A 25,845-nucleotide genomic window follows, 5' to 3' on the forward strand; every position below is an offset into this window, starting at 1 on the left:
GTGGGGCTTTTATATTTTGCAGCGCTGTGGATCCATTGGTCATGGCCCATAAAGAACGACTACGTCTAAATGCGAGGGATGATTTCCTCTTCTTGTTCTCCTTCTTCTTAATAGCTACAGAAAGGAAAGGATAAGAAAACTTAAATTATGAGAGAATAGAAGAGAAGTAATTCTAACGTTGTTATTTGAGAGTTTTGAAAAGAAATAAAATGATTTTGGACATATAAGTCAATACAATTTCACGTCATAGTTTTTTAAGGACAAGATGCGTATTTAAAAAGTATTAGTAGACTTTCAAGAGGTTTCTCTCGTTTATCTAGTCGGAAAAGTTTTTTAAATTGTAACACAAGTTTTATCCTTCTAAATCTGTTCCCTTTCTTTTTTTCTGTCTCATGAATATCTCCCAAACACATGATAAGTCAACTTTTCCTTCCTTTCTTATCTTTTCTGTTCAAATCCTTCCATCCAAACTAGCCATAAGGGTTGAGGTTTTTTTTTTTTTTTTCAAGGGTTGAGGATTTAAGAGAGTGCAGAAATGTACTCAACTTATTCATTGTCTAGATATTCTCCTTTTTTCGAGGTTTCCAACGGACCGTCTCTCATTTGATATCCATAGAGACGACTGATGGAGGCTTTCCGTCTTCTGATGAGATCCTTCTTCCGTCTCTGATCATGTCTCAAACACATATTAATTATTGCGTGTTTTTTGTTGATAAGAAAATTTGCGATCACTATCCAAAAGTGCGCATTCGATAAATTTCGTCATTACACATTAATTACATGAAAGGATAATACGCATTAGATAAGCCTTGTGCCTGATAAGTGATAACTACGGCTAATTGTTACAACATGGGAATTTTTTTATTTCTCACCCTCGACTGGCAAAAGATAAGATAAAAAAAAAAAACGTAATGACGCGTTTTGTTTTACTGGGCTTTTATGTTTAATACTAAAGATTTGCGTGTCAAGGTGGTTAACCTGATTGCGATCCCATAAAGACTAGAGCAAAAGGGTCAATGTCAGTACGTGATGTGGGATTATTGGTGTCAGAAAATGTGGACGAGGATCGATTTGCAGGTGGGGAGTCTTTTTGTTGGTTGGGTCATTATTTTTATTAGAAAAGCGGGAAAAATAATTAAGAATTTATACCAACTCTCTCAAAAGACAAAAATGGTTTGCCAAACTTGTTTTGACCTCTAAATTTTTAGATTGAAAACCATGAAATATTTTATTGTGTTGTGAAGGAGAAGCACTACGGCAATTAGTTATCACTTGCCGCATGGCTCTTGAATTTTCAACCTTCATATTCTATATTGGAGCTAGAAAATGACCTATGTAATGAATTGTTGATTTATTATCATATCGGCATTCAGGCTTTTGGATTTGGAGCCCTTAAATTTATAAAATATGCTTTCTAAAAACAACTGCTAATGCAAAATAGCGCCAATGCTACGTACCGTACCAAAAAATGCCTTGTTGTTTGATTGTAGTTCAGTGCAGAAAAATTATTACATTTTTCAATCACTTTTTTATCTCATACTATATATTAGCTCATGAAGTTCTATCATTTTGGAGAAGAAAAAAAAATTACGAATGGTTTATGAAAATATTTGTGAACCCTCCCTTGGTAGGATCAGCAATTTGCCAATTGTGATGACCTTGTAATTGGGTTAACTTCTCATTTTTCCAAAACTTGTTTTTCCTTTTTCCCTACAATAGAAAAGGATGTAAAGTATGAGAATAGGTTCTTAAAAAAAAAAAAAGAGTAGAGGTTCCTTCTAATTTTTTTTTTATAAAAAAAATATGAAGGCATAAAGGTGTTGGGTAAAGCTTCATTAACACGGAAGCATATCCAAAAGAAAGCTTGACTCGAACAAACTTTCGAGTCAAGATTCAGAAAAATCTTGGAACCTTGATACACATGTCAAAAGATTGACATCTAGAAGAGACAGATAAGCAGAAGGAAACAAAATGAAATTTTTTTTTTTAAAAAAAAACTACTTAACGACGAAATTTTAAAAAAGTAAAACTTCCAAAACAAAAAGAGAAAATGACGAGAAATTTTGCTAAAAACTTCATGCTGCTGTTTGGCTCGGGCTCTAAATTAGACTCGAATGTGGAAATAAAAATAAACAAAAAAATACTACCAGAAAAAAATTACTTATAACAACTATCCAAAATTAAGAACCGTACCAGGCTCTTTTTTTTTCCCCCCTGTGACAGCTTCAGAACCACGGGCAGGAACAGTTGCGGTGCAACCGTTGGTAGCGATTTTGTGCATTTTACACACTGCGTAATTTTATTTATATAACGTGTAATTTTAGAACAAATTTTTGTGAGTCCCACACACATTATTAAAAATAAGGTACAAGAAGTGATATACACCTTACATTTTTTTTTAGCCAAATCTTGGCCGTGACCTACCCCTCATCCGGTTCAATACCATCTTGTTTAATTGAACTCGTGCCCAAAGAACAAGGAAAAAATGGAAGATTCTCAAGAATGTGCCAATTAGTCGTAGTAGAAGTACTAGTGCTTATGTTCGGCTGAGGAATCAAGAGGCGATAGAACGGTGTAAAAGGAAAAATTTATATGAATCAAATAAACATATAAACATATGATATGGATATTATAATTTGACTCATTTGAATATATTATATAGTTAAATAAATTATATGATTAATTAATTTTTCTTAAAGCTAAATTCGTGAAAATCACTGGATCGATGTGATTGTGCTGCGGTACCTTTAGAAGAATCTGCAGGTAACACGTAACACCGGGAGCGATACAATTTAGGAGTGGGAATAGGGTCCCCCGTTGGGAAAGGCAAGGGAATGAGAATGACGACATAATCTACAGAAATGGCAACATCCTTGCCGCGCGTAACCTAGCAAGGGTACCAAGTTAAGGTAATTCTCCAGAATCTGGGCTCCATACCTTCCCGCGTTAGAGTCTAAGCACACGATGTTATCATGCGCACGCCACGCGCATCCCATTCTCTTCCGACCTCACCAAACATCACGCATTGCCCCCCGCATTACCCGCATTGCCCCCCGCCGCCCGCTCCTTTTTTCTTTTCATTTCTACTCCTACTGCTCCTACTATAAAACTCCACGCCATGCTACCGTTTCTTGTTGCACTAAAAAAATGGGTTCTTTGTCTGTTCTTGACGAGCAATTGCAATACCCCGCTGCCCGTCGGGACGATTCTGTCGTCGACAACTACCACGGCGTTCCTGTCTCCGACCCTTACCGATGGTAAAACAAATCAAAACCACCACCCCCCAACAAAAAAAAAAAGAAAAAGTTGTTTGAATTTTTGAACTCCAGTTTTTCCTGTGACGGGCTTTTTTTTTTTTTTTTTTGAGTATAGGCTTGAGGACCCAGACTCTGAGGAGACGAAGGAATTTGTGGAGAAGCAGGTCAAACTAACGGATTCTGTGCTCAAGACTTGCGAGACCAGAGAAAAGCTTCGTGAAAAGATTACAGCACTCTTCGATTTCCCCCGCTATGATGCTCCTTTTAGGGCTGCTAACAAGTACTTTTACTTTCACAACACGGGTCTTCAACCCCAAAGTGTTCTCTACGTTCAGGTTTCTCATCCCTGCCGTGTTTACTTTTTCCTTTTACGCTTTTTACCCCTTCCCAATGCACCCAAGTTTTGTCTTTTATTTACACTTACGCTATTCCCTTTACTCCAACATCAATTTCTTGAGTACTGCTACCGTCAATTACTATCTCCGGATAAGACTAGTTTGACAACAATAAATGAGGGGCAAGGATTAAGTCAAAATTGGTTCAGTCTTGACGTTTAGCGGCAAATGTTGTGTTATTCAGGATGGTTTGGATGGAAAGCCGGAGGTGCTGCTTGATCCTAACACGTTGAGCGAGGATGGAACTGTGGCATTGAGGGCTTACGCTGTCAGCGAGGATGCTGAGTACTTGGCTTATGGGATCAGTTCCAGTGGGAGTGATTGGGTAACCATTCAAGTCTTGCGGATTCAAGACAAGCATGTGCTACCCGATACTGTTTCCTGGGTAAGACTCCTAATTTGTTGCTGGAGCTAGATCAGCTTAAGCTTCCTGAATTAGTTCGACTAAACTTATTTACGTTATGTGTTCTGCAGGTTAAGTTTTCGAATATCAGTTGGACCCATGATAGCAAAGGATTTTTCTATAGCCGATACCCTGCTCCAAAGTAAGTGTTAGGCACAATAAGAATTCCTAATTACTATCACGTAGTGATCATCACTCGCTGTGCGCTTCATGGGAACTGCAATTGGTTTTGTCTTTATCAGTACCATTCCTTTTGAGCAATATCAAACATGTTGGAAAGAATATATATGGATAAAGAGTCGTAAAATAAAGTGAACTTTCAGCTTCTGTCTTTACTTCTAATTACACAGGCCAGAATGTTTTCAATAGCTTTTATGAATCAATCAGATTCTTCTTTTGTCGTGATCTCCATGATTCTCATTTGGTTATATTGTGCTTCCTAGGGAGGGAGATAATCTGGATGCTGGGACAGAGACCAATGCCAACCTAAATCACGAGTTGTATTATCATTTCTTGTCTACTGACCAGTCTGAAGATATCTTATGTTGGAAAGATCCTGACAATCCAAAGCATACGCGTTCAGCGTCTGTTACGGAAGACGGCCAGGTGATGAATTTACTGCAGAGTTAGGGAGCCTGATAATTACATTTACAATTTGCGTTCTAACTGTAGTTGTAGAGTTACTATGCTGTATATCTCATGTCTAAAATAGTTGTGGCAGGATAGAAACTGACGGTTTCTTATTTTTGTTTTTTTTTTCCCTTTGGTTACAGTATGTGCTCCTATATACTTTCGAGACCTGTGATCCTGTGAACAAAGTTTATTATTGTGACTTATCTGCACTTCCAGACGGGCTTGAAAATTATAAAGAAACAAACAATCTGCTTCCCTTTGTGAAGCTTGTTGACAGTTTTGATGCTTCTTACCTAGATGTTGCAAATGATGGTTCTGTTTTCACGTTCCGGACTAATAAGGATGCTCCAAGGTACAAACTTGTCCGAGTAGATCTGAAAGTACCAACTTCTTGGACTGAAGTCCTTCAAGAATCTGAAAAAGATGTGCTCGAATCAGTTGTTGCTGTCAATGGAGATCAAATTGTCGTTAGTTATTTGAGCGACGTAAAGAATGTTTTGCAGATAAGGGACTTGAAAACAGGTTCTCTCCTGCATCATTTACCAGTTGACATAGGGACAGTGTGTCAGATTTCTGCTCGGCGCAAGGATAACATCGTCTTTATTCATTTTACAAGCTTCCTTGTCCCTGGCATTATTTACAAATGTAATCTAGGAGGTGGGGCCCCAGAAATCAGCATATTCCGAGAAATCATAGTTCCTGGTTTTGATCGGTCCCAGTTTGTAGTTAATCAGGTAAATCTCTTTTACGTATTATGTGCTTGGCTGCATGAAGTCCCATCGATCAATCATCTAGAAAACTTACTTATTGGTGGGCATATTTGAAGAGATGTATGCTTAGGAAGAAAAATAGAAAAGAGAAGCAAAAACCAATACTGCGGTGGTAGTAGCTATGTTCATGTAGAAGCCTTTATAGAATAGAGCCAAGGATTAGCTAACATTGAGAGAAATAGTAAATTGTAAGATTCACGGAGCAGTAAAACTAAAAAGTTGTTAAGACCTGTGGGGAGATATGGATCAAGCAAACACTAGTATTGTGCTGTTGGAGGCATTTGGTATCTAGGTTTGGTCTTTGGTAATCTATAGGTCATTTGTCATTTTCTCTGATGTTACAAGAAAAATCCATTCCCCTACTTGAATTTGAAACGAAATTGTAAATTAGCATATGAAAAGTAGGGCAAGATATTTTCCTATTTAGCCTTGCTTGGGCATCCTTTTCATGAGAGAGAGAGAGAGAGAGAGAGAGAGAGAGAGAATGGAGCCACATAACATAATGCATGTGGTTAAATTACCTTTTTGATTTATTCATTGACATCTTCTACCTCTGCAGGTTTTTGTGCCTAGCAAGGATGGCACTCTGATCCCAATGTTTGTGGTGTCAAAGAAGGACATTTCCTTGGATGGATCAAACCCTTGTTTACTGTACGCTTATGGTGGTTTTGATATTAGTATTACACCATCATTTAGTGTTTCTCGTATAGTGATTGCAAGACATTTGGATGCCATATTCTGTATTGCAAATATTCGTGGTGGCGGAGAGTATGGAGAAGAATGGCATAAAGCTGGATCCCTCGCAAAAAAGCAGAATTGTTTCGATGACTTTGCTTCTTGTGCTAAATATCTTATATCTACTGGTTATACGCAACCTAGAAAGTTGTGCATTGAAGGTGGGAGCAATGGTGGGCTGCTTGTTGGGGCTTCCATCAATCAGGTACTCCACCCTCGTCAGAATGAATACTTTTTTCCAGTTTCTATTAGGAAGAGAGATTTTTTGATGTTTACACTGTTGATTAGTTACTTGATATGCTATGGAAATTTACCTGGTGACAGAGACCTGATCTTTTTGGCTGCGCTCTTGCCCATGTTGGCGTTATGGACATGCTTAGATTTCACAAGTTCACTATTGGTGAGAACTCATCTTTTTTGTCAAAGGACTTCTTGTCCTTTGAAGTGTTCTGACATATTAATGGTCTGTATCATTTGTGTTTTTACCCCCTTTGGCCAGGCCATGCATGGACCTCTGATTATGGTTGTTCTGAGAAGGAGAAAGAGTTTCATTGGCTTTTCAAGTGAGTTTGTTGTGCTTGGCTTTCTATTTTCTTGCTGTGGTTTTGACTTAGTGGTCAGTAAATTTTCAGAAAGATATGAAACCACTATACTCGGAAACACCCCATTTTTGAATTTGTTACAAGCACAAGTCCAATTAAGAAAACTTTGGAGGTAATGCTGCCATGATTGGCAAACTGGTTCCAATTAATCCATGCACTCTTCATAGAAAGGGAAGATAAATGAATTACCATCTAGTCGGACGTCAATAATTGGTTACTTAAAATAAATTAGGGTGCTTCTAACATCTTTATGCAGAATTTGGTAAAGGGCATTTTTCATCCTAGTTACAGTTTCTGTTTAATTGGTTTTGTTATGGGCTTTTACGGGCTTCACTGTGTTCATTGAAACATTACTCTTGGAGGATTATGTATTAATGTGTCATGTCTTTCTGTGTCTCTGCTTCTCTTCCCAAGGTACTCACCACTGCACAATGTTAGAAGACCATGGGAACAATCTCCTGATCAGGTTTCTCAGTACCCCGCCACAATGCTATTAACAGCTGATCATGATGATCGAGTTGTGCCGTTGCACTCACTGAAGTTTTTGGCGGTGAGTTCTAAATTGCTTCGATTACGGTTCAGTCCCTCTACTCGTTGATTATTAGCATCAGGGGTTACTTTACAAAATTGCGGCTGTCATTATGCTAAAAGTTGTTTCTCCACGACTTTGTAGACGCTGCAGTATGAACTCTGCACTGGTTTGGAGAGCAGTCCTCAGACCAACCCAATCATCAGTCGTATCGAACGGAAAGCTGGACACGGAGCTGGTCGTCCGACACAGAAAATGGTAAACCATTTATCATTAAACTTCCCGGGCATGGCGTGGGGGATTATTTTTCATTCAGGCATTGAGCTTTTCAATCTTTGTGACAGATTGATGAAGCTGCAGATAGATATGCCTTCATGGCAAAGGTTTTGGGTGCAACCTGGGTAGATTAGTGGGTGGTTCTGCGAAAATGTGATTTTCTGACGAGGCTGGAGATGGACGCTATCCCCACACTGAACGGATTTTTGTGTGCCAACTTTTTGGATCAGTAGATACTTTCTGGGGCCTGTGTTCTCCGTCCCTCTACACCTGGCATGTTTGCCCTCTCATCATTCTTAGCTGGAAGTAGCCCACTATACGGTCCGATATGGTAGGAACAGATACGGGTAGCCTGATGCGCGTCAACTTTGATCACACTCAACTTCCATGTACAAACTCTACAAGGCATCGACAATATTGCCAAATGTTTAGCTTAATTATGATCGCCCCCTATAATCCTGAAATTTACAAAATTATCTTCCTGACCAACACTGAGATCGGCAAAATTGGGGTAAGCCCAACTCAACTACTTGCAAATCCTTCTCCTGTCTTCTGTCGACTCCAATCGATACCGTATCATCAGCATCCGTTCCTTCCTTTCCGAGACATAACTCGAGAGACGTAAAATGCAGACCTTCTCTTCGTCCCTCTCCCAGCAATTTTATTTTCCAAGTAATGGCTGATAAATCATATCAAAACATTTGTTAAGGAGAGGGAATACTGCATAAGACAAATATAATTTAGATATGGAAAAATCGTTCAAAACATTTTTCATATTTTATAAAATGATTTTTTTGTCCGTCATTTTTAAAATTGTCAAATCAAATTTACATAATTCGATCCATAGTTTTTCATATTTTACAAAATGAGTTGTTTCGTTCCTCACACTTCACTTCAGAGGAGGTTAGTGAAATTGTTAGAAACCTCAGGGAGGATTTTGAAATTATCCCTTCTTTTTTCCCACATAAACGAGAGACCATAACAACACCCTTGACTTCCCCGACTCCTCTTATGTAATTTTAGCGGACAAAGACAAGTCAATTTTAGCGGAGCATAACTATAAGAATTAAATCCTACTCTCTTGGATTTCATTTAGAGAAAGAACAACCAGACACAAAGGGGGCAAAAAAAAAAAAAAAAAAAAAAAGCGTAAGCTTTGGACAAGGTGTTTTGGTAGAAAGGAGAGAGGCCAACTATTTAGGAATAGAGTGAAGAGGAACCTAGATTTGTTTGAGATTTGTAACTGGGACGACATAGGAGGAGCAGAAGGGGATGGCTTTTTATGGAGCAGAACAATTTGATGGAAGAGGCAGCATTACCAGGTAGGTAGGTGTCGAGGAGGGATAGGGAACAGTGATGATTGGAAGGGAAAGAAGGAGCCTAGGGGTTGATAACCGTGGTAGTAATGTGACTGTTGAAAGCAGCAAGATTTGCAGGGGAATGGAATACAGTCCTGAAATCAAAAGCTCGGAGGCGTACAACAGTCCGTTGAATTCTGAACCTGCCCCGATTGAAAGCATTTCGAGGGCCTTGTGTTTTGTATTGTATGAGACTGGTAGTGTCTGACGTGGCAAATTGTGCACAAGTATTTGCGGTTTCTGAGTCCACGTTGATTGATTTACAAATGCGTTGGACAAACGTGTCCCAACTATTATATGTTTGGAAAAACTGCACAAATGGTACCTTACATTTGAATTCTGTAGTTTTTTATTAGATTTAGTGTTTAAAATTTTATTTGAGGAGTTTTCAAAGTCCAACTGAAATGTTTTCTTCATAATAACATATTATGAGTGAGTTTTTAGAGTTTTGTAAATTATTTTCTATTTTTGATATGTTGTAATTTTTATCTAAATCACGTAACACTTAAGCAAAGGCAATTTCATACTGCAATTTAGTTTCAAATAACATTTTTATAATTTTTTGGGTCATTTTACACATATGATCACAATATTTTGGCACATTGGTTTTTGATATTTTAGATGAAAAATTTATCAAACAAAGTGCTACATGTTTTTCCATAAGAATGATAACATGATTTCTAGTGGCAATATATCGAGGACCCATACACACACATGCCGACAACCATAGATTTGGCATTAAAACAAGTACTTGCTTATAGCATTATTCGTGATCCTCTTCCAATTCTAGCATGGAATGAAGGAGAATCACTACCATCAACCATCATGATTCGAATAGAACAAGTCTTATTCCAAGGTCAAAAAGATAAAGATGCCTTCCTAAGGTCTTTTTGATACGGGTACAGATAAATTCTCTTGCCCCCTTTTTCTTCCTGACAAAGACAAAATCTTCTGACAAATCTTTCAATGTTCCAGGTGAATAATCTAGTCTCTACCATCGATTGGTACGTTATATATCTATAGGGATAATTTTAGAAACCTTCCTGCGTTTCTCATAATATCACTTAGCTTCCTTAAAATTTTTAAACTTTCATTTTTCTCCTTTATCAGTTTAACAATACTAAATATTCCTATCAAAAGTCACAAATTAACAATATTACCCTTTCTCTTAATAACTGTTTAACCAAAAAATAAAATAAAATTTTAAACCAAAACATGTAGATTAAAAAAAATAAATTGATATCTAATAATGATCCATATTTTTCTATATTGAGATCATGGTAGTACAACAAAGAACGTGGTTAAATTAAATCTAATCAAAGTCAACCACTTAGAAAGATTTTAGTAAATAATTGACATCTTGAAAATTTTGGTGGATAATTATAAGGTAGTCGGAAATTTTTTAGGAAATATATTTTAATAAATGATGTAGTTTAAGTTTTACAAAAAACTAAAATAATCTCTTCATATGTGTGAATTTTTCAAGGTGTAACTTTTACTTTTGTTCCAATACAAACAAAAATAAATAGTTCAAGTTAACAAAATTTACACCTTGTAAAAATTTAACCTTATTTTATTATTATTGTAAACTTCACAAGTAAAATAACATAAGGATAGTATTGAAATAAAATTTTTATCTTTTTTGTATTTTCTCCAAAGGGGTTAAAATGTTACAATCCAAGAGAGATAAGTGAGAATTTAAAAATATCAGGGGAGCCAAGTGATATTATGAAAAGCCTCAAGGAAGGTTTCTAAAATTATTCCATATATATATATATATATATATATATATCAACCACTTATCATCCATTCGTATCTATTATGGCTATTTCATATCTCTTTTTCTTTTCGTATAATTTTACTTACTATATCTACTCTTGTATCATTATAAACTATGTTGTTACTATTGCTCCCGTCAGGATAAATTTGACTCCTTCCCCTATTCCGTTTATTTATATAGGATATAAAATGATATGGCAAAAATAGTGAAAAATATGCACTTTCTTTAGAGGCATTACAAAACTCTAGAATCTAACTAATAATATGTTATTATGAAGGAAACATTTTGGTTAGACCCTGAAAGCACCTTAAATAAAATTTTAAATAGTAACCTAACATTGATCTTAAAAAAAATGTCAATTGACCTTGGAAACTTTTTTACAATAATACTCTAGAATTTGGAGAAAGAATTTAGGTACTTTAAAAATAGTTTTATTTTTTTTACGTTTTAGTTCAATTTAGTTGAAAATTAGAATTGAAAGTAAAAATGCAGTTGGAAACGAGAATAGAGATGATGCATTTTGGATATGTAAAGGGCCAAAAAACACCATCGCAAAAGTGAAGGACTAAAAAAGGAAAATATTGGGGATATTCAAAATATTTAAAAGAAATGTTAACTGATACTATCTTGAACTATCAGTCATCAAGGGACAACTTGTTAAATTTCGTGAACATAAGGGGTGAATTGCTACCCATTCTTAATTACAGTGGGGAGAATTTGTAAGTGAACCTAAATCAAATGTAGCATTATTTAAGAATTTCAGGATGAGAATTCAAGAAGATATTATAGTGATTTTTAAGTCAATTAAACCAATCTTAGAGCGAACCCAAATCAAATGTAGCATTATTTAAGAATAACCACAAATGGAAGTTGGAGAGTTATTATTAAATAGAACTAAATCTATCTATCCTGCATCGAGGCTAATTCAGTTAAGTTATTGGCATCTGAGGTTAGGCTCTCTCCTAGTGCTCAAACTCAAGACTCCGATCCAACTCCTTGAGTGGGAATTAGCCGAGATTAACCAGCAACAACAGGAGTAAGCGGCCTGGCCGGATGGGGACCAAATACGAGGGACGCCTTGCCAACCTAAAAGAATCAACTGGCGATCAAATGGACCGGGAATCTCCATCGTCTCTCATTACACTGCTAAGTAACGAATCAGCCTGCCCAATGGGGACACCAAAGAGGTAGCCATGAAGTTCCAGTCTTTCTCCACAGTGATAGCTTGCAATGATTACCGGCCATCACCATCCATCAAAAATTCTCTGTTATCCAATGCGCGGATTTGGGGCAGGGACGGTCATCAGTATGACCGTCCCTGCACGGTTAAGGGCCAAGATTTGCCCTCAAAATTTTGTGCGGCTGAGATTATACCATGTAACTCGATTTCCGCACCAAGTGTGGGGCCCACCACTATCTGTTGTGAAAATACATCCTGTGAAAAAAAAATTACACGATGTACAAAGAAAGTTACGCGCAGTTGATAATGACTAAATTTGCTCTGGTCGGTTGCAGAACCGTCCGTGCCCTGAGTCCCCAATGCGCCCGCTTTCCATAGACTATGGACGTGAGAACCCAAAAGGCAGGAAATACATCCACCACCCATTAGCTTGGAAAGATAGACCCTGTTTCATCACAGCACGGAACTTCCTAGCAAGTCTTCAGGCAGCCATCCCACAGATGTTGGGAGCCTTCACATCCTTTGCATTTGGGGTAGCCCACTACTTCAATGCTTCCACAGTTATTACTCTGCCGGGTGATAGACTCGTATACTCGAGAAAATGATGAATACAGACGTCTCTTTTCAAATTGTACAGTGTCAATAATCCATGTTTATGTCGATTTTCAGGAAAGAAAACCATAAATTATCATACTCTCCACTTGGAAATTTATCTTGTTTACCTTTGCATACCGCCCTGCTTCAACTATCAATTCTTTTACAACAATTAAACTACCGCAGTACAGAGAACAAAATACAAGCCAACATTGCTCCTCTGGCATCTTATCGTGCAGAATCTACAGATATCCTCCACTGAAATCCAAGGATTGACCTGTTTTCTAGCGTCCCAACTGTCACCCATTTCAAGAAAGCTCTGCTCACCATAAAACCTCCTGCTCTCGCTTTATTTGATACAGGTGTTTATATGTTCCAAGTTGTTAGTGATTTTATACAGCGACTCCGGTCATCATGAATTCCTCTAACTTGTGCTTGATTTTTAGGACTGCAAAAAATTGAGCAGAAGCCTGTCATGATGTGCCGGCAAAACAAACCCATCCTAACCGCATAATCACCCGGGCATTAGGGCTAAAGGAAACCAGAACTGGACATGGAAATGACGGAACCATCAACTCCAGAAAACATTTTCTTGCAAGATGAACAAGGAGCTGTCCCACGGAATCCTTAATCAACTCATTCATCCTAGAAGCAGTCCATTTTCACGTCTGTTACATCAAGTTGCAGTATCTCCGCTCTGCACCCAAGTATGGAACCAATACTGCAACACAGGATAGACAACAATTATGAAAATGGAGGCTGAGATAGCACAAGAGGATGTTGTTTTGTAAAGGGCAGTGTGGAAATATAAACATTTTGCAAGAGGTTTTGATCACCAAAAACTAACATAAATTTGTCGGCAACGAAAAATTGGTCGGATCTTCATACCTGGGGTGTGTTCTTCCAAGATCCCCATGCACAAACTCCTTAATATATGTACCAGCCTGTCCTAATATACAATCATCATAAGTTAAGCCACCACAAGTAGAAGTAGTAAAAACATTATCCTCGTGAATAATCATTACAACAATTGCCTATCCATGAATCTAAGCATGCTGTTAGCAACTAAAAACATAAAATTTTTAAGCAAGATTAAATGTGAGACCAAGCAAAGGTACAGCTTTCTGGCTGTTATCGTGCCTTGAGTAACACAACAAAATTTGAACCACTGAGAGAAAAACAAACAAATAAGCAACACTTTCCTCTTCAATGGCAATCCATTCCATGCCTCGGTTCATCTATGATTGGCATCTTCTAACATGCTCAAGCAAAAGCAAAAATTTCATCCAATAAAATATGAAAGTGGAAAGTGAAGTAAAGGAAACTTCTTGCCATGACATACAATAGTTGACCAGTACCTCAGAAACTAAATCGTGGATTTGTTTAAAAAAAAAACAAAGCAAACAAACCTGTGTACATAGATGCAAGAGAAAATACTGACAGCTTCCAGCTATTTTCTCTACTTTCATCCTGATTAACAATGTAAACCCAACCAGACTATAGGAGAATAGAATTTAATTCATAAGCCAAAAAATAAAATAGTAAAGGTGGAGCTTGTACCAATGTATAACTTTTTCACGCTCCAAAGGACTTCGACGATGCAGAACCCTTATTGGTGTTTTCTGTAAAATTTGCTGCGGAGGCAAGAAAACACCAATTACTGTACAAATTAGCGATGTAGAATTCATATTCATCGGATTAAAGCATATTCCAATCATGACTTGTATATAGGTATATAACATTAGCACAATTAAGAAACTGCTAAATAGTTTTATGTCCATGAAACTAAACAACTTTGCTTAATCATATAAAGGCTAGTTCAATACAACGCATCGCGGTCAGCTGCATGCAGCAATTTACCAAAGCCAATCTTTCTTACAGCTAATTCCATGTACTACTACTAACCTATTAGCCCAGAAGAGCATAGTAAAATCAATTCAAACAGGAACAAAGAAACTACTTAAGCATCAAGATAAACATATCTTGCATATATAATATGGCTACTTATTTGCAAGAGCAAAACAAATACTGATGCGCGCGCACACACGAATATATATGTACACCTATATCTATGAGAGAGAGGTAGCGAGGCAAACTCACCATCTCTTGAAGTGAAGATAGAGTCTTCGAGTCATCATCATTAAAAGGGCGAGAAATCCAGACAAGAGCAGCATACTGCTTCTGTACAAATTGTGGAAGTGATATCTTGACTGCAGTTCAAGTTTTTGACAAGAAAACAAAGAACTAATTGATTTAAAGCAAAAGGCATGTACCTGTTTCTCAGCTTCTCCTTCACGCATCAGTGCCCACCCTTTGTTGTCTAAAATCTTGAGATTCTTAACCCCAACCTGATAATGCAATCATCAATAGCACAGCAACATCATGAGAAGTTTATAGAATGAACCTTCGAACAGAAAATTTATCTAAAACAGCACATACCAGTTTATTTTCCTGGCTATTTATTTTCATTTCCATCTCTTTAATAAGTTCTTCAGAAGGAACTTGATGGGCATTTTGTACCTCAACCAGGAAAGGGCGACCTGTGCCCAACATCCTGACCTGAAAAAATAGGTTTCCAACATCAAAACAACATTTAGCAACATCTACAAAAGAATAGAAACACCAGAGCTTCCATACATCTATATCCTCTCTACCAGCAGCATGAAACTTGTAACCATCACCTTGGCAGAGAGGAAGGATGCTGCCACCTATTATTTCCTGCATGGCCAACAATTTCATTCACTCTTGTACAACATAAGCCAGAAAAACAAAAATACTATTGTGAAAAACAGGGAAACACCTCTACTGATGCTTCCCCCATTCTTTCGTCCTCAATCATCCAGCAAGTCTGGCTGACATTTCTTGAGTACTGCAGTCAAAAGAGAGCTCCACAATCTTCAAGTTGTACAAAGACACACACACACACATCCTATATCTATCAAATTTCATAAGTTTATGATAACAGGTGTAGATTTAACCACAATCCTCGTTGAAATTACCATACCTTAAGGTATCTCCCACCAATGTAGATTGGACATCTATAACAAAGAAATACCAAACCAAAGGGCTGACTCTCCTGAAAAGTCAGCAATTCTGACCATAAGCACAATACCATAAACTATTCTCACATCATCAACCAATCTTATCACAATAAAACAAAATCCACGCATCCAATTACTTGTAATTTTTACAATAAGAAAGAATTGCAGGTATATCGCAGATGAGAAAGTAAATGAACCATAACTTGCATACATGGAATTATACCTTCTCGAGCTGAAATTTTAGGTAATCGCTTCCATGACCTTCCAAATCCTTTGCAAAGCCCTCTGTGCACTCATATTGTTTGTTTTCATGTTCAGCAAAATTTTTTGAGCCAGATGTCTCAGATGCTTGTTTTTCATCAGCAGTATATAGCATATCTGTTTTATTACAAGTGATCACTCGATAATTAAAATCACATGCATAAATGAAAATATAATCCATTGTGTTTCTGGTAGAAAACATCCATGGACAGGCAGAGAAATTTACATTGAGATGGTGAAAAGTGTTTGTCAAAGTTTACATTACCATACCCAAAATGTGCAATATATTTGGGCAAAATTTTTGAAGTAGTAAACCTTGACTTCTCAAAAGCAAATTTTAAACAATTGAAGCCCAACAAGGGCGAAAAACTAACTTTTCTACTCTCTTTGGGGGAGGGGGAGGGGGAGGCTGTGCTTCCCAGAAAACAGGTGAAAATTCATGAAACTGTAAAGTGAAAGAACATGGGAATGTGGGTCTCTCTGTCTTTTTGCTTTAAATGGAAAGCTTCTAAATCATACTTGCAGATTATTCTGTTGGCTAGCATACGCAGAGACAAATTCTCTTCAGAATATTGTCATAAAATAGGACAAAGAATGTTGAGGTTCATAATTATTTTTTTAAATCCAGTATATTGAAGGATGTTCCTTTTCCTTTTTAAGTAAATCCTTTATATCAAAGAATGCTCTTATAACTTTTTCTCCAATATCCATGGGAGAAACTTCCAAAACTTCACAGGTCAGCAATTATATCAGTAACTGCAGAAGGTTATTAGAAATCAGAGATGTGCTAAAATGAATATCTTTGATAAGTCAAAAACTCCAAAAGAAGTAGTTTAGGGCAGCTACTTGTTTTTCTCCTTTTGCATCCATCGATCTCCTCATTGTCAGGTTTTCTTCTTGACTCTTCAGAAGTTTCATATGTCAATCGTATGCGAAATGTGCTTAGATTTGATTTTGTACCCTGCGGAATGAGAAAAACTTATAAAGTTCCAATCTTGTGTCATGCATCCTGAAAGTCTAGCCCAACTACGAGGTAGATGAGCAGCAGTTAGATCAGAACTTAAAAAGATGTAATTGTTTATTCGGTAGCCTTCAAAGAAATAAAATAAGAATCAACTATTCCTCCACCAGAGAAGAAAGGGAGATGTTTGCATATGTTAATATTCTGAAAAGAAAAGGCAGAGTACAAATAATACATGCCTTTGTTGCATGAATTTAGAAACTTAAGCATTTAACACTTCTGAATGGCTTCTAATGAAAGAGGAAACAGAGATCTGAATTACCAGCAATTTTTCTAGGGTATCCAGTATTGACAATTTCAAGGCATCCTTTATAGAAATACAGTCAGTCAGAGTTTTTTGCAGGAACCAATGTTCAGAGCCATACTTCTTTCTCATAAAGGACCTGAAAGAACAATATTTGACTCGTTTATCAATCCTACAAAGTTTACATAAATAGAAACCAGAAAATATTACAAGTGGGCAATGAAGAAAATGATTATAGAATGACGTATATGCCAATGAAATCAAGCAAATTTTCCAGCATCAATTACATTAAAATAACAGTTATCATCACAATCAACCAACTAAAGAATAGGCATGCAGTACTGGGACTTCAATAAAGGTATTGATCAAAGTCATAGATGTGCCATATCAAATAAAGGAAGGAATCAAAATCTTTCTACCTGACAACTTGTTCATTATCCATGACCACAGGCGGCAATGAAACTTCAAGAGAAAAGCTGTCAATCTGAGGATGCTCTTGCTTGACAGATTCAGCAACAATTCTAGCAAACTCATAAGCAGAATCCTTCTTCACCAATATTTCTTTTTCATCATGATATACATAGTCCAATATGCCTAAACAGATTCTACAGACTGCATGCTCCAAGACAAATGTTTGAGAAGATAGCTGCTGACTACCCGAGTCCTTGCGTTCTGCAGAGCCACTGCAGTTATCATCTCTGTCCCGCCCCAATACATTTTTTTCAAGCATGGCATTCATAGTTGCTGTTGGCAGTGAAGGGAAAGAAGAAATCTTTTGACAAAGACCAAACAATCGAAAAATGCACCGAGCACATGCCTGCGTAAGAATGGAAAGAGAACATTTACAGAAGAAAAATATGATAAGAATGGAATTTATCCCATCGTGTAGAAGCTAGGGGTACAAAATTAAGAAGAAGAGAAAGCTTCCTTTTCATCACGGTTCTCCACAGTTTCTAAGAAATTCAACAAATTCCAAACCATCAATTACAATCAATTGAAAAGAGTAGCTTGAACATCAAAATTATTATCATTGAATTAGCTTAAAATGACACTGCTAAGTTACTAGAATGATTTTTGAGAACTAAGAAGAATAAAAACAGCAAAAAATGGAAAGAGAAAATAAATAAAGCGTATAAAAAATTAGCATACCCCGAGTGAGAAGAAATCTTTGACCGCGTAAGTGGGAAGAGCGTAAACGGCGTCTTGGAGAAGTTTCAGCTCCTCTACCTCCTCCCCCACGTTGGCTGCTGCTGAGTTGCTAATTTGCGGCCTCTCATCGCCGCCACTGTTATCCTGCACAACTTCGCTGGCCATTGCCAACCGGCGTCCTCCTGCACTAGGCGGTGCTGTGGCGGCAATCAAGTTTATGTAAAGCACCCCTTTTTCTTTTCTTTTGAATTACTTCCCCTCGCTTTGTTTCTTTTCAGACGTTTTATTGGACTTTGAAGTTTGAATCTGGAGGCGAGGGCAGTCTTTTGAGTTCTGGGCTTTTTTTCTGTTTGGGGTGAAAAGGAGTTCTGGGTTTTTAGGCTAAAGTCTTCTTTTCTTTGTCAAATTTTTTTCCCGTTCAAATTCTTTCCGTTCATAACCCAATCCAATCTTTCTAAATGCAGCTGCTTCCGATTAATGCTGTAGAAGATCAATGCCTTTTTTGGCAAAAACTATGGAAAAAAAAAAAAAAGAAGAAGATAAAAGCGTCACAAACATCAATTAGAGCCCCATTAACATTTGCCACTTCAGGAAACAACAATTGGGCCTTTGCTTTCGCTCTTCCCCCTCCCCAACTTCTTCTTCTTCTTCTTTTGGGAGGAAATGGCTCGGCTTACCATATATCCATTTTAAACACTATTGATTTGAATATTTCATCATACTGGAGAAAAGGATTTTTATGAGCAAGAAACCAAATAGTGTAGTTGGTATTGGTATCATGAAATATGTGCTACAGCATTTCACCATCCCATAAATAGGCGGTTTTAATTCTGGGGTGCTTATTTTATTTCAAAGATCAGATAAAAGACCAAAATTTTGCCTCAATTCGGGCGTTCGAGTTCAAGTTGAACTTCGCATGAGTGCGCTATATTTTTTGAACGATGGCTCTGCTATTGCACTTTCCACAAACACACAGGATACAGTAGTATAAACGCACAGAATATACCAAATTTTGTCAGTTGTTAACACACTATCAAGCTGCTCTGCTTGCTTATTTGCACCACACTGATATTATTTGGAATCTACAATATTATTCACCAGCAATTTCAAAGAGATGAATTTAACAGGTTAAGATCCACGAACCCAGAAAGCACAGCCCTGCTTCGCTCCTTCACCTTCACCTGGTACAATACTCTGCACATTTCAACCTCTCTCTCAGTGCTTGGCTTACAAATAAAGGGCCAAAAGGGAAGTAAAGGAAAAGAAGCATGCGTTGAATTCAACAAGTTTCTCTGCGTTATCAGAGCCAAAAAAAAAAGAGGCAAACACCCTGCAACTCAGAGAAGCAACTTACCTCTGGCCATCAAGCCACATTTCTGTTATCAAAGTTTCTCCAGGGTAGACATGTAACAGGAATCTGGCAGATATGCTCTTGATTCTATTTTGATCACCTCCGCAGATACATTTGATGACAGCCCTAACTGCAAAGCCGAGTGTGCAAAGCCCATGCAATATTGGACGGGAAAATCTAGGCAAAGCGCAATATGGGAAATTAGAGCAGAATAAAATTAGCAAAATCAAGTGTAAGATCTATTGCTTGGGGATAACCCCATCGCTTGAGTAAGACAATAAGAATGTCATTTTCTTTTGTTGCATCTTAAAGCAGCGCCTGAATTTCAGCACGGATATATAGTAGAAGAAATATGCCAATAATGACTTAAATAGTCCTCTAACTTATCCTAAATCAACAATAGTCCTAGTACTTTTTCACCGCCAATTCAGTTCTTAAACAACTATTTCATAAACAATTTCATCCTACTAGAAAAACTTACATGAAAGAAGAGGGAGGAGTCTTGTAGATTATCAAAATCGTTCCTCCTATCAGCCTTAGCTAGTGGCAAGAAAATTCTTTATGGCAGAGTAATGGTGGAACGACTATAATGGCTAAGCAGAAATTGTTTAAGGACTAAATTGGCTAAAACCCTAGATCAAGGACCAATTCAGGTTTTCAAAATAAAACAAAAAAAGAAGCTGAAAGACTAGTAATGCCATTTGAATTTTTTACCAACAAAAAACAACTAGCTTCAAATTACCCAGCAATTTCAGCAATTCTGGGATCTGAATGCAAAGGATTGTAATCTCCGGAAAGCCTGTAAAGTAATGCCTGCACAATGGCAATGTCAATTTAAAAGGTGAAATGATTATGCACAAACAAAAGCACAATATATGGACAAAATCTAAAGTAAGCACAGTAACATTGAAAACTACTGCCCAAAATGCACGGAACTGCTAACGATAGGGTGTAGTGCATCAACAAAAAATTCAAGCACATTCAAAGGTACTAAGCAACATATTTGAAGGTAGTGAAAGCTAAAGTCCAAAAGAGAGAATCTTAGCATCCTCAATCTCCTCCAAGTAGCAATATTTCAAAGAAGTCAAATGACTCTAATGATCTACAGTGCCAACCCATCCAATCCCACTCTCCTGCACCTATATTTATAGTAGTCGAATCCAGATGTACATTGTGCATCAAAATTCATTTTCATGATATGCTGTATCATATCATAATATGTTTATAAGTATTTATATAAATTTTTAAATGATTATTTGCATGAGAATACTGATTACTATCACATAAATAAAAGTGATTTTGTAATTTCATAAATAGAATAATGTCATTATAAATTTAAAAAATTAATAAATCAAGGTAACATAGGTAAGTATTAGGTCATACAAGATGTTAATAGAATTAGAATACTAACCATGTAAACCAGTCAGGTAAGTGAATAATAAATTTTTCATTAAATACAAAAGCATGTGAAAGCAAGAATAATGTGGCAAGAAAATTAATTCCTTTTGAGTTGGTTTAAAAAGGGGATTTGTATCAGCTAAGCATTAGCAGGACAGAAAAGAATTATATGAGAATAGGTGCAATATTAGTGAAATAAATGTGTGCAAACTATATGCTAGAAAAATCTACATCAAAGGTTAGATGTGTAACTCTTGATGGCATGTTATTTTAATTAAACTGACTATTTTTGTTGGTAAAAAATTTTGAAAATAATAAATACAATTAAATGTACATAGAATTTCTTCATCTGTTTCCATAAGTTGATTTAACTGGCTCAAATGCATTCATGTGTTGTATGATACAGACGTAAGATGCACATTGTATCACAGCACATGCTCTTGTATTTTACAATTGTTGATCATATTGAATGCACTATCATGATACACCACAAAATTGCTTAAATCTGACATGTATCAGACCATATGCATGATGCATCCTACAAAACTAACAACTGTGTCAGTATTCATGTCATTAGATGTAATCTTAATATCAGATCAATGCACGTCAGACATAAGCCAAAAACAGCAGCATGACAAAGTAGAATTAGCAAATTGATTTTAAACATGCCTGAGATGGTTGAGTGCATTCCTCAAACACAGCAAATGGTGGACTTTTTGGGAGTCTAGTACTTGATGTCTGATTCACGGGATGCTTTGAATATGAGTATGGCTGAGCTGAATTTGAGAACCCCCCCAAACCTCTCAAAAAGACAGCCATCCTGAAAATTAATAGCATGGTTATCAACCAAATAATAACAAATTTAGTTGTGTCAGTTGAATAAGAGCTTACCTGTTCATGCATATTAACTCACCAGACTCTCTCTCATAGCTTAGAATTTCAATTTCCAGAACAGTCGCCTTACCTGCAAGCAATAAACTCTAACATTGTTACCAAGAAAGGGGGGAAAAAACATTGTTACCAAGAATTGGGTTGTTTCCAAGTAGAATAAAGAAAAACCCCTAGTTTCTTTTTGAACGCACAAAATTATCTTAGAAGGAGCTTCAACTGGTCCTACCAGTCACCAATCAAAATGGTAAAGCCACTACTAATATCTGATCAAAGTGTTCATGAGTAAGTATAAATGTACAGCCTTGCACATTGATAATTATCTTTGCACAGAGGACAGCGGTGATGAGGGTGGTTGGGGATCTTTCTATCAACTAACAGATGAAAAATCTATTCGACATTCTTTTTGAACTATTTCTATAGTGCTTAATACCCTTCATTGACCAAATCATAATCAAACTTTTTCTCCTGAAAAAGATTTTATCAGGTATGTGCCAGTCACAAAAATTCATGCTATAACCATAGTGGTATTTTCTGAAACAAACCTTTATCATGCAGTCCAGATATGCTCGCTACATTCTGTATCTGCATTAATCAAATTGATCAACAGAGATGATCTTCGACAATGTCACAGGATAAATATATGCAGCACACATCAAATTGCATCTACTACCTAATCCAACTAGAGATACTGTCTAATTCACCATTTCACGGGAAACCGAATCCAAGTTTACAATCCATAAATTTATCAATCCCCAAATCATTCAACTCTGCTTCAGGCTTCATTAGTGTGATAACAAGACTGCAAACAATTTGAGTCTTGATAACTCAAATCAAATCACAAAGTTAGCTGCCTCTAACAATTTAGAAGTTCTATTTGGCACCCTAACTAAAAAACCAACCTCCCTTGCAATCCCATAGCCATTGGTTTCTTTTCTTTCTTCAGTTTCTTTTTGTCATGCTTGTCGCAATAGAAATGCAGAAGCAACCTCCTTAGAAGGTTCTCAAGCACAAAAAGGTGGGGTAACTTGCAACTTGAAAAAGCAGCTGGTCACCTGTGATCTTATGAACAAGGTATTTTCAAACAGATGAAGTACACAGCTGATAACAGGTTCTGCAGCTAACTTTTGACAATAGGAGTGGACTAGGGTCACTACACGACTAGCTTATTGTCCATTTCCCTCCAAGCATGAACTCCACATGAATGCAGATGACATATAGTATCTAAAGCTTCTACTTTTTCTCATTCTCTCTTTGGAAAATTAGATTTTTTGCCAAACACTTACACAAGCACTAGAAGGAAGTGGCTTGTAGATTTCAATGTACTGTTGCCCGTGCAATAGAAGGCGTGGATCATATCTAACACCAAAGAGTAAATCAAGTCAGATTCACCAGACAGATACTTTAGGAGCTAATTGATAATTACAATTTGTTTGAAAAGGTAGACACAGGAGAAAGACAGTACTTGCTTAACAAAAATTTTGAACAGAAAAAATCCCAAATGAACACCAGTGGCATTTATAACAAGGTGAATGGAAGGAAATCTGGTGAACAGGGGAAAACTTCACTTGTTTGAATGCATAAATGCTTACGAAAAGCTAGGAAGCTGCCCAATTTCTGAACTTACTCCATGACAAAACAAAGCAGCAAAGGTTGGCAAGACCTACAAGATAAACACATTAAAACATAAGTCAAAAATTGGGCAGAGCAGTCAATGTTATCGCCCCCACATCCTCTAATCCATCCATCTTTTCTTGTCTTCAAACAGAACTGAAGTTAAGAATCATCCAATCCTAGTATTATTCCTAAAAAAACAAAGGCACCAGCACAAGCAACAAAATTGTCTCTTGAATGGATAATATACCAGTAGCGACAGAAGATTATAAAAGGGGGGCAAAAGACCTGGATGGATTGCTGGTGGGCGTGATCAGGATGGTAAACATACTTAAGTTCCTTGTCATCCAAAGCATCCTTCAAGCAAGCTCCAACTCCCAGAGCATATAGAGCTACATCTCTTTCTGTATAAGTAAATGTTTTCCGCACCACCAAATTTATGTGCATATAAAAAAAATGTCAAATCCATAGAATTTCAGCTCTCTATCTTAGTTGATCGAACTAATGACAAGAGCAGTCAAACGACCAACCAAAAGGGGGAAAAAAAAAGGGAGAAAAGAAAAGAAAAGAAGCAGAATACCAAAGTGAACCGAACCTGACCTCGGGGAATTTGTGAGAAATGATAAGTTGAGGATCAAAATTGGAGGTCGTCGCTGCCGCCGCCGCCATACAAGCTCCGGAATATGATAAAAGCTCAGAGGCTGAAGGCAACAACTAAAGAATAAGACTGGCTGCTTGAATTTTGGGAAATTCTGGTAAGTCAACTCTCACACTGCAACTCCCACAGCTTATACTACAGAATTAAAATAAAATTACTACTATATATCGCGGCAGAGGCAATGCTCATCTATCCCCTACTATTTTTTTTTAAATTTTCGGAAGTCAACATTTTTTTTTTTTTAAAATCTTTACAGATTCGGCTCTCTTTTTTTTTTTCCAGTAAATATCTATACTCCAAGGCCTAGCTTGTGAAAAGGAGAGAAAATATAAGTTATGCGAGAAAAGAAATAAAAAGGAAAGATAAAAATTTTCTTATCTCTGTTCTGGGAAATCATTACTCTTCTAGTATATTTTAAGAAGATCATTTAAAAAATTTTTCGTCTGCATTTGGATAGAAGATTATTTAAAATATTTTGAAAGTAATGATTGTAGTAAATTTTTTTGTCATATGATACATGGTAAAATTAAAAAATATTTTAAAAAAAAAGATAAACATAAGACATGTGGTGGTTAGTCCAAACTGAGTTTTTGACTAAAATAATCTACTTTTCAAAAAATAATTCCAAAGTAATGCTCTTTCAGTTTTTATTCCCTTATTAATCTAGTTATTGCCACGTAGACTCTCCGTCAAAGGAAAAAAATTACTTGTAAATCTTTTGTTTAGATATTACACAATTTTTCTTTATTTAGTGCCTTAAGGACATTCTGTAAACAAATTAAAAATGGAAAGTGGATCCATAATTAGTGTTTTTAAAATTGTTGATCACCCTCCAAATTGCAATGATTTTGCCGAAGAACCTTTTTTTTTTTTTTTTGCTGCCATTATTTCTCCCTAGCTTTAGTCTTGATTATTATATCACAAGTTCCTTTCTTTTTTTCTTGTTACTTGCAATTTTATATATGGTAGTCTCCTAACTTTGAAATTTTTAAGAAGTTTGCAAAAACTCAAATTGTTTGAAGTCCAAGTAAACATTTCAAGATACATAATAAACATAGTTTACGCGAACTATAAAAATTCCACTATAAGGGGAAAGAAAATTCGAAAAGAAATTCTCTTGCATTTTTTGACTTATCAAAAGAGAATACATTCCAAAAAAATAGGAGAGATAAAATATAACTAAGTCAGTAATAGTATCAAAATTAACACGCTATATGAGCCAATTTAATGTGAGAAACACTAATTAACTCAATAATAGATAGAGAAATATTTTTATTTATCTTTAAGATTGTACATAAGTAGCAAAATTTGAACTATTGAAAAGTTATTAAAAATCCATTGATGTGGATTGTACCTCTTAATATAAGATAAAAATGTGAATACTTTTCATACTCAAAGTCCACATGGCAACAAGTAGGTTAACAAGGGAATATATTTTGAAAGTGCATTAGTTTGGGAATAGTTTTAAAGAATGAGGTTATTGTGGAAATAAATTCGCCCAAACTTGGGCATGGCACAGTTGTTTGGATAGTGGGTTATTTTTTCAAATATATTTGCTTACATCACCATTACAATTTTTAATACATTTTTTTATCTTCCCAATTACCTTTTTATCTCACATACATCACATCACAAAAAAATGCTACAGTAAAAATATGTCAAATAATTTACAATCCAAACAATTCAGATAATCAGATTTCCAAGTTGG

The 25,845-nt window shown here is 36.4% G+C and overlaps 3 protein-coding genes across 12 annotated transcripts; 1 reads left to right on the forward strand and 2 right to left on the reverse strand.

Annotated features, from left to right (window-relative positions):
• Nucleotides 1–3,049: 3,049 nt before the first annotated feature.
• Nucleotides 3,050–8,089, forward strand: LOC140015568 (uncharacterized). The gene is made up of 12 exons (XM_072068236.1): nt 3,050–3,257; nt 3,373–3,592; nt 3,837–4,037; nt 4,127–4,197; nt 4,499–4,661; nt 4,829–5,422; nt 6,018–6,398; nt 6,518–6,593; nt 6,693–6,756; nt 7,210–7,345; nt 7,469–7,582; nt 7,669–8,089. Exons 1-12 carry the CDS (start codon nt 3,148–3,150, stop codon nt 7,732–7,734), a joined length of 2,196 nt encoding a protein of 731 aa, XP_071924337.1. The 5' UTR covers nt 3,050–3,147; the 3' UTR covers nt 7,735–8,089.
• Nucleotides 8,090–13,099: 5,010 nt separating this feature from the next.
• LOC140015569 (uncharacterized) lies at nt 13,100–18,540 on the reverse strand. Of its 7 annotated transcripts, none has more exons than XM_072068238.1 (15): nt 18,229–18,540; nt 17,499–17,896; nt 17,098–17,218; nt 16,661–16,775; nt 15,777–15,931; nt 15,517–15,588; nt 15,313–15,381; nt 15,150–15,230; nt 14,952–15,071; nt 14,786–14,860; nt 14,613–14,693; nt 14,073–14,146; nt 13,922–13,982; nt 13,401–13,456; nt 13,100–13,233 (listed from the first exon to the last, which is right to left on the reverse strand). In XM_072068238.1, the coding sequence occupies exons 1-15, from the start codon at nt 18,391–18,393 to the stop codon at nt 13,158–13,160; spliced, it is 1,719 nt and encodes a 572-aa protein (XP_071924339.1). In that variant the 5' UTR covers nt 18,394–18,540; the 3' UTR covers nt 13,100–13,157. The 7 variants fall into 7 exon arrangements, with proteins under 7 accessions (XP_071924339.1, XP_071924340.1, XP_071924343.1 ...); XM_072068239.1 differs by having other exon boundaries at nt 13,401–13,461; XM_072068242.1 differs by lacking the exon at nt 13,922–13,982.
• A 647-nt stretch (nt 18,541–19,187) lies between these two features.
• On the reverse strand, nt 19,188–24,220 carry LOC140003969 (enoyl-CoA hydratase 2, peroxisomal-like). 4 transcript variants are annotated; one of them, XM_072068246.1, is made up of 10 exons: nt 24,080–24,220; nt 23,768–23,883; nt 23,493–23,528; nt 23,152–23,224; nt 22,411–22,450; nt 21,869–21,941; nt 21,647–21,797; nt 20,322–20,392; nt 19,583–19,756; nt 19,188–19,422 (listed from the first exon to the last, which is right to left on the reverse strand). In XM_072068246.1, exons 2-10 carry the CDS (start codon nt 23,833–23,835, stop codon nt 19,335–19,337), a joined length of 774 nt encoding a protein of 257 aa, XP_071924347.1. In that variant the 5' UTR covers nt 23,836–23,883; nt 24,080–24,220; the 3' UTR covers nt 19,188–19,334. The 4 variants fall into 4 exon arrangements, with proteins under 4 accessions (XP_071924347.1, XP_071924345.1, XP_071924346.1 ...); XM_072068244.1 differs by lacking the exon at nt 24,080–24,220 and having other exon boundaries at nt 23,458–23,528; nt 23,768–24,018; XM_072068245.1 differs by lacking the exons at nt 23,152–23,224; nt 24,080–24,220 and having other exon boundaries at nt 23,768–24,015.
• Between the last annotated feature and the right edge of the window lie 1,625 nt (nt 24,221–25,845).

This window comes from Coffea arabica, chromosome 10c, assembly GCF_036785885.1.
Source record: "Coffea arabica cultivar ET-39 chromosome 10c, Coffea Arabica ET-39 HiFi, whole genome shotgun sequence".
NCBI lineage: Eukaryota > Viridiplantae > Streptophyta > Magnoliopsida > Gentianales > Rubiaceae > Coffea > Coffea arabica.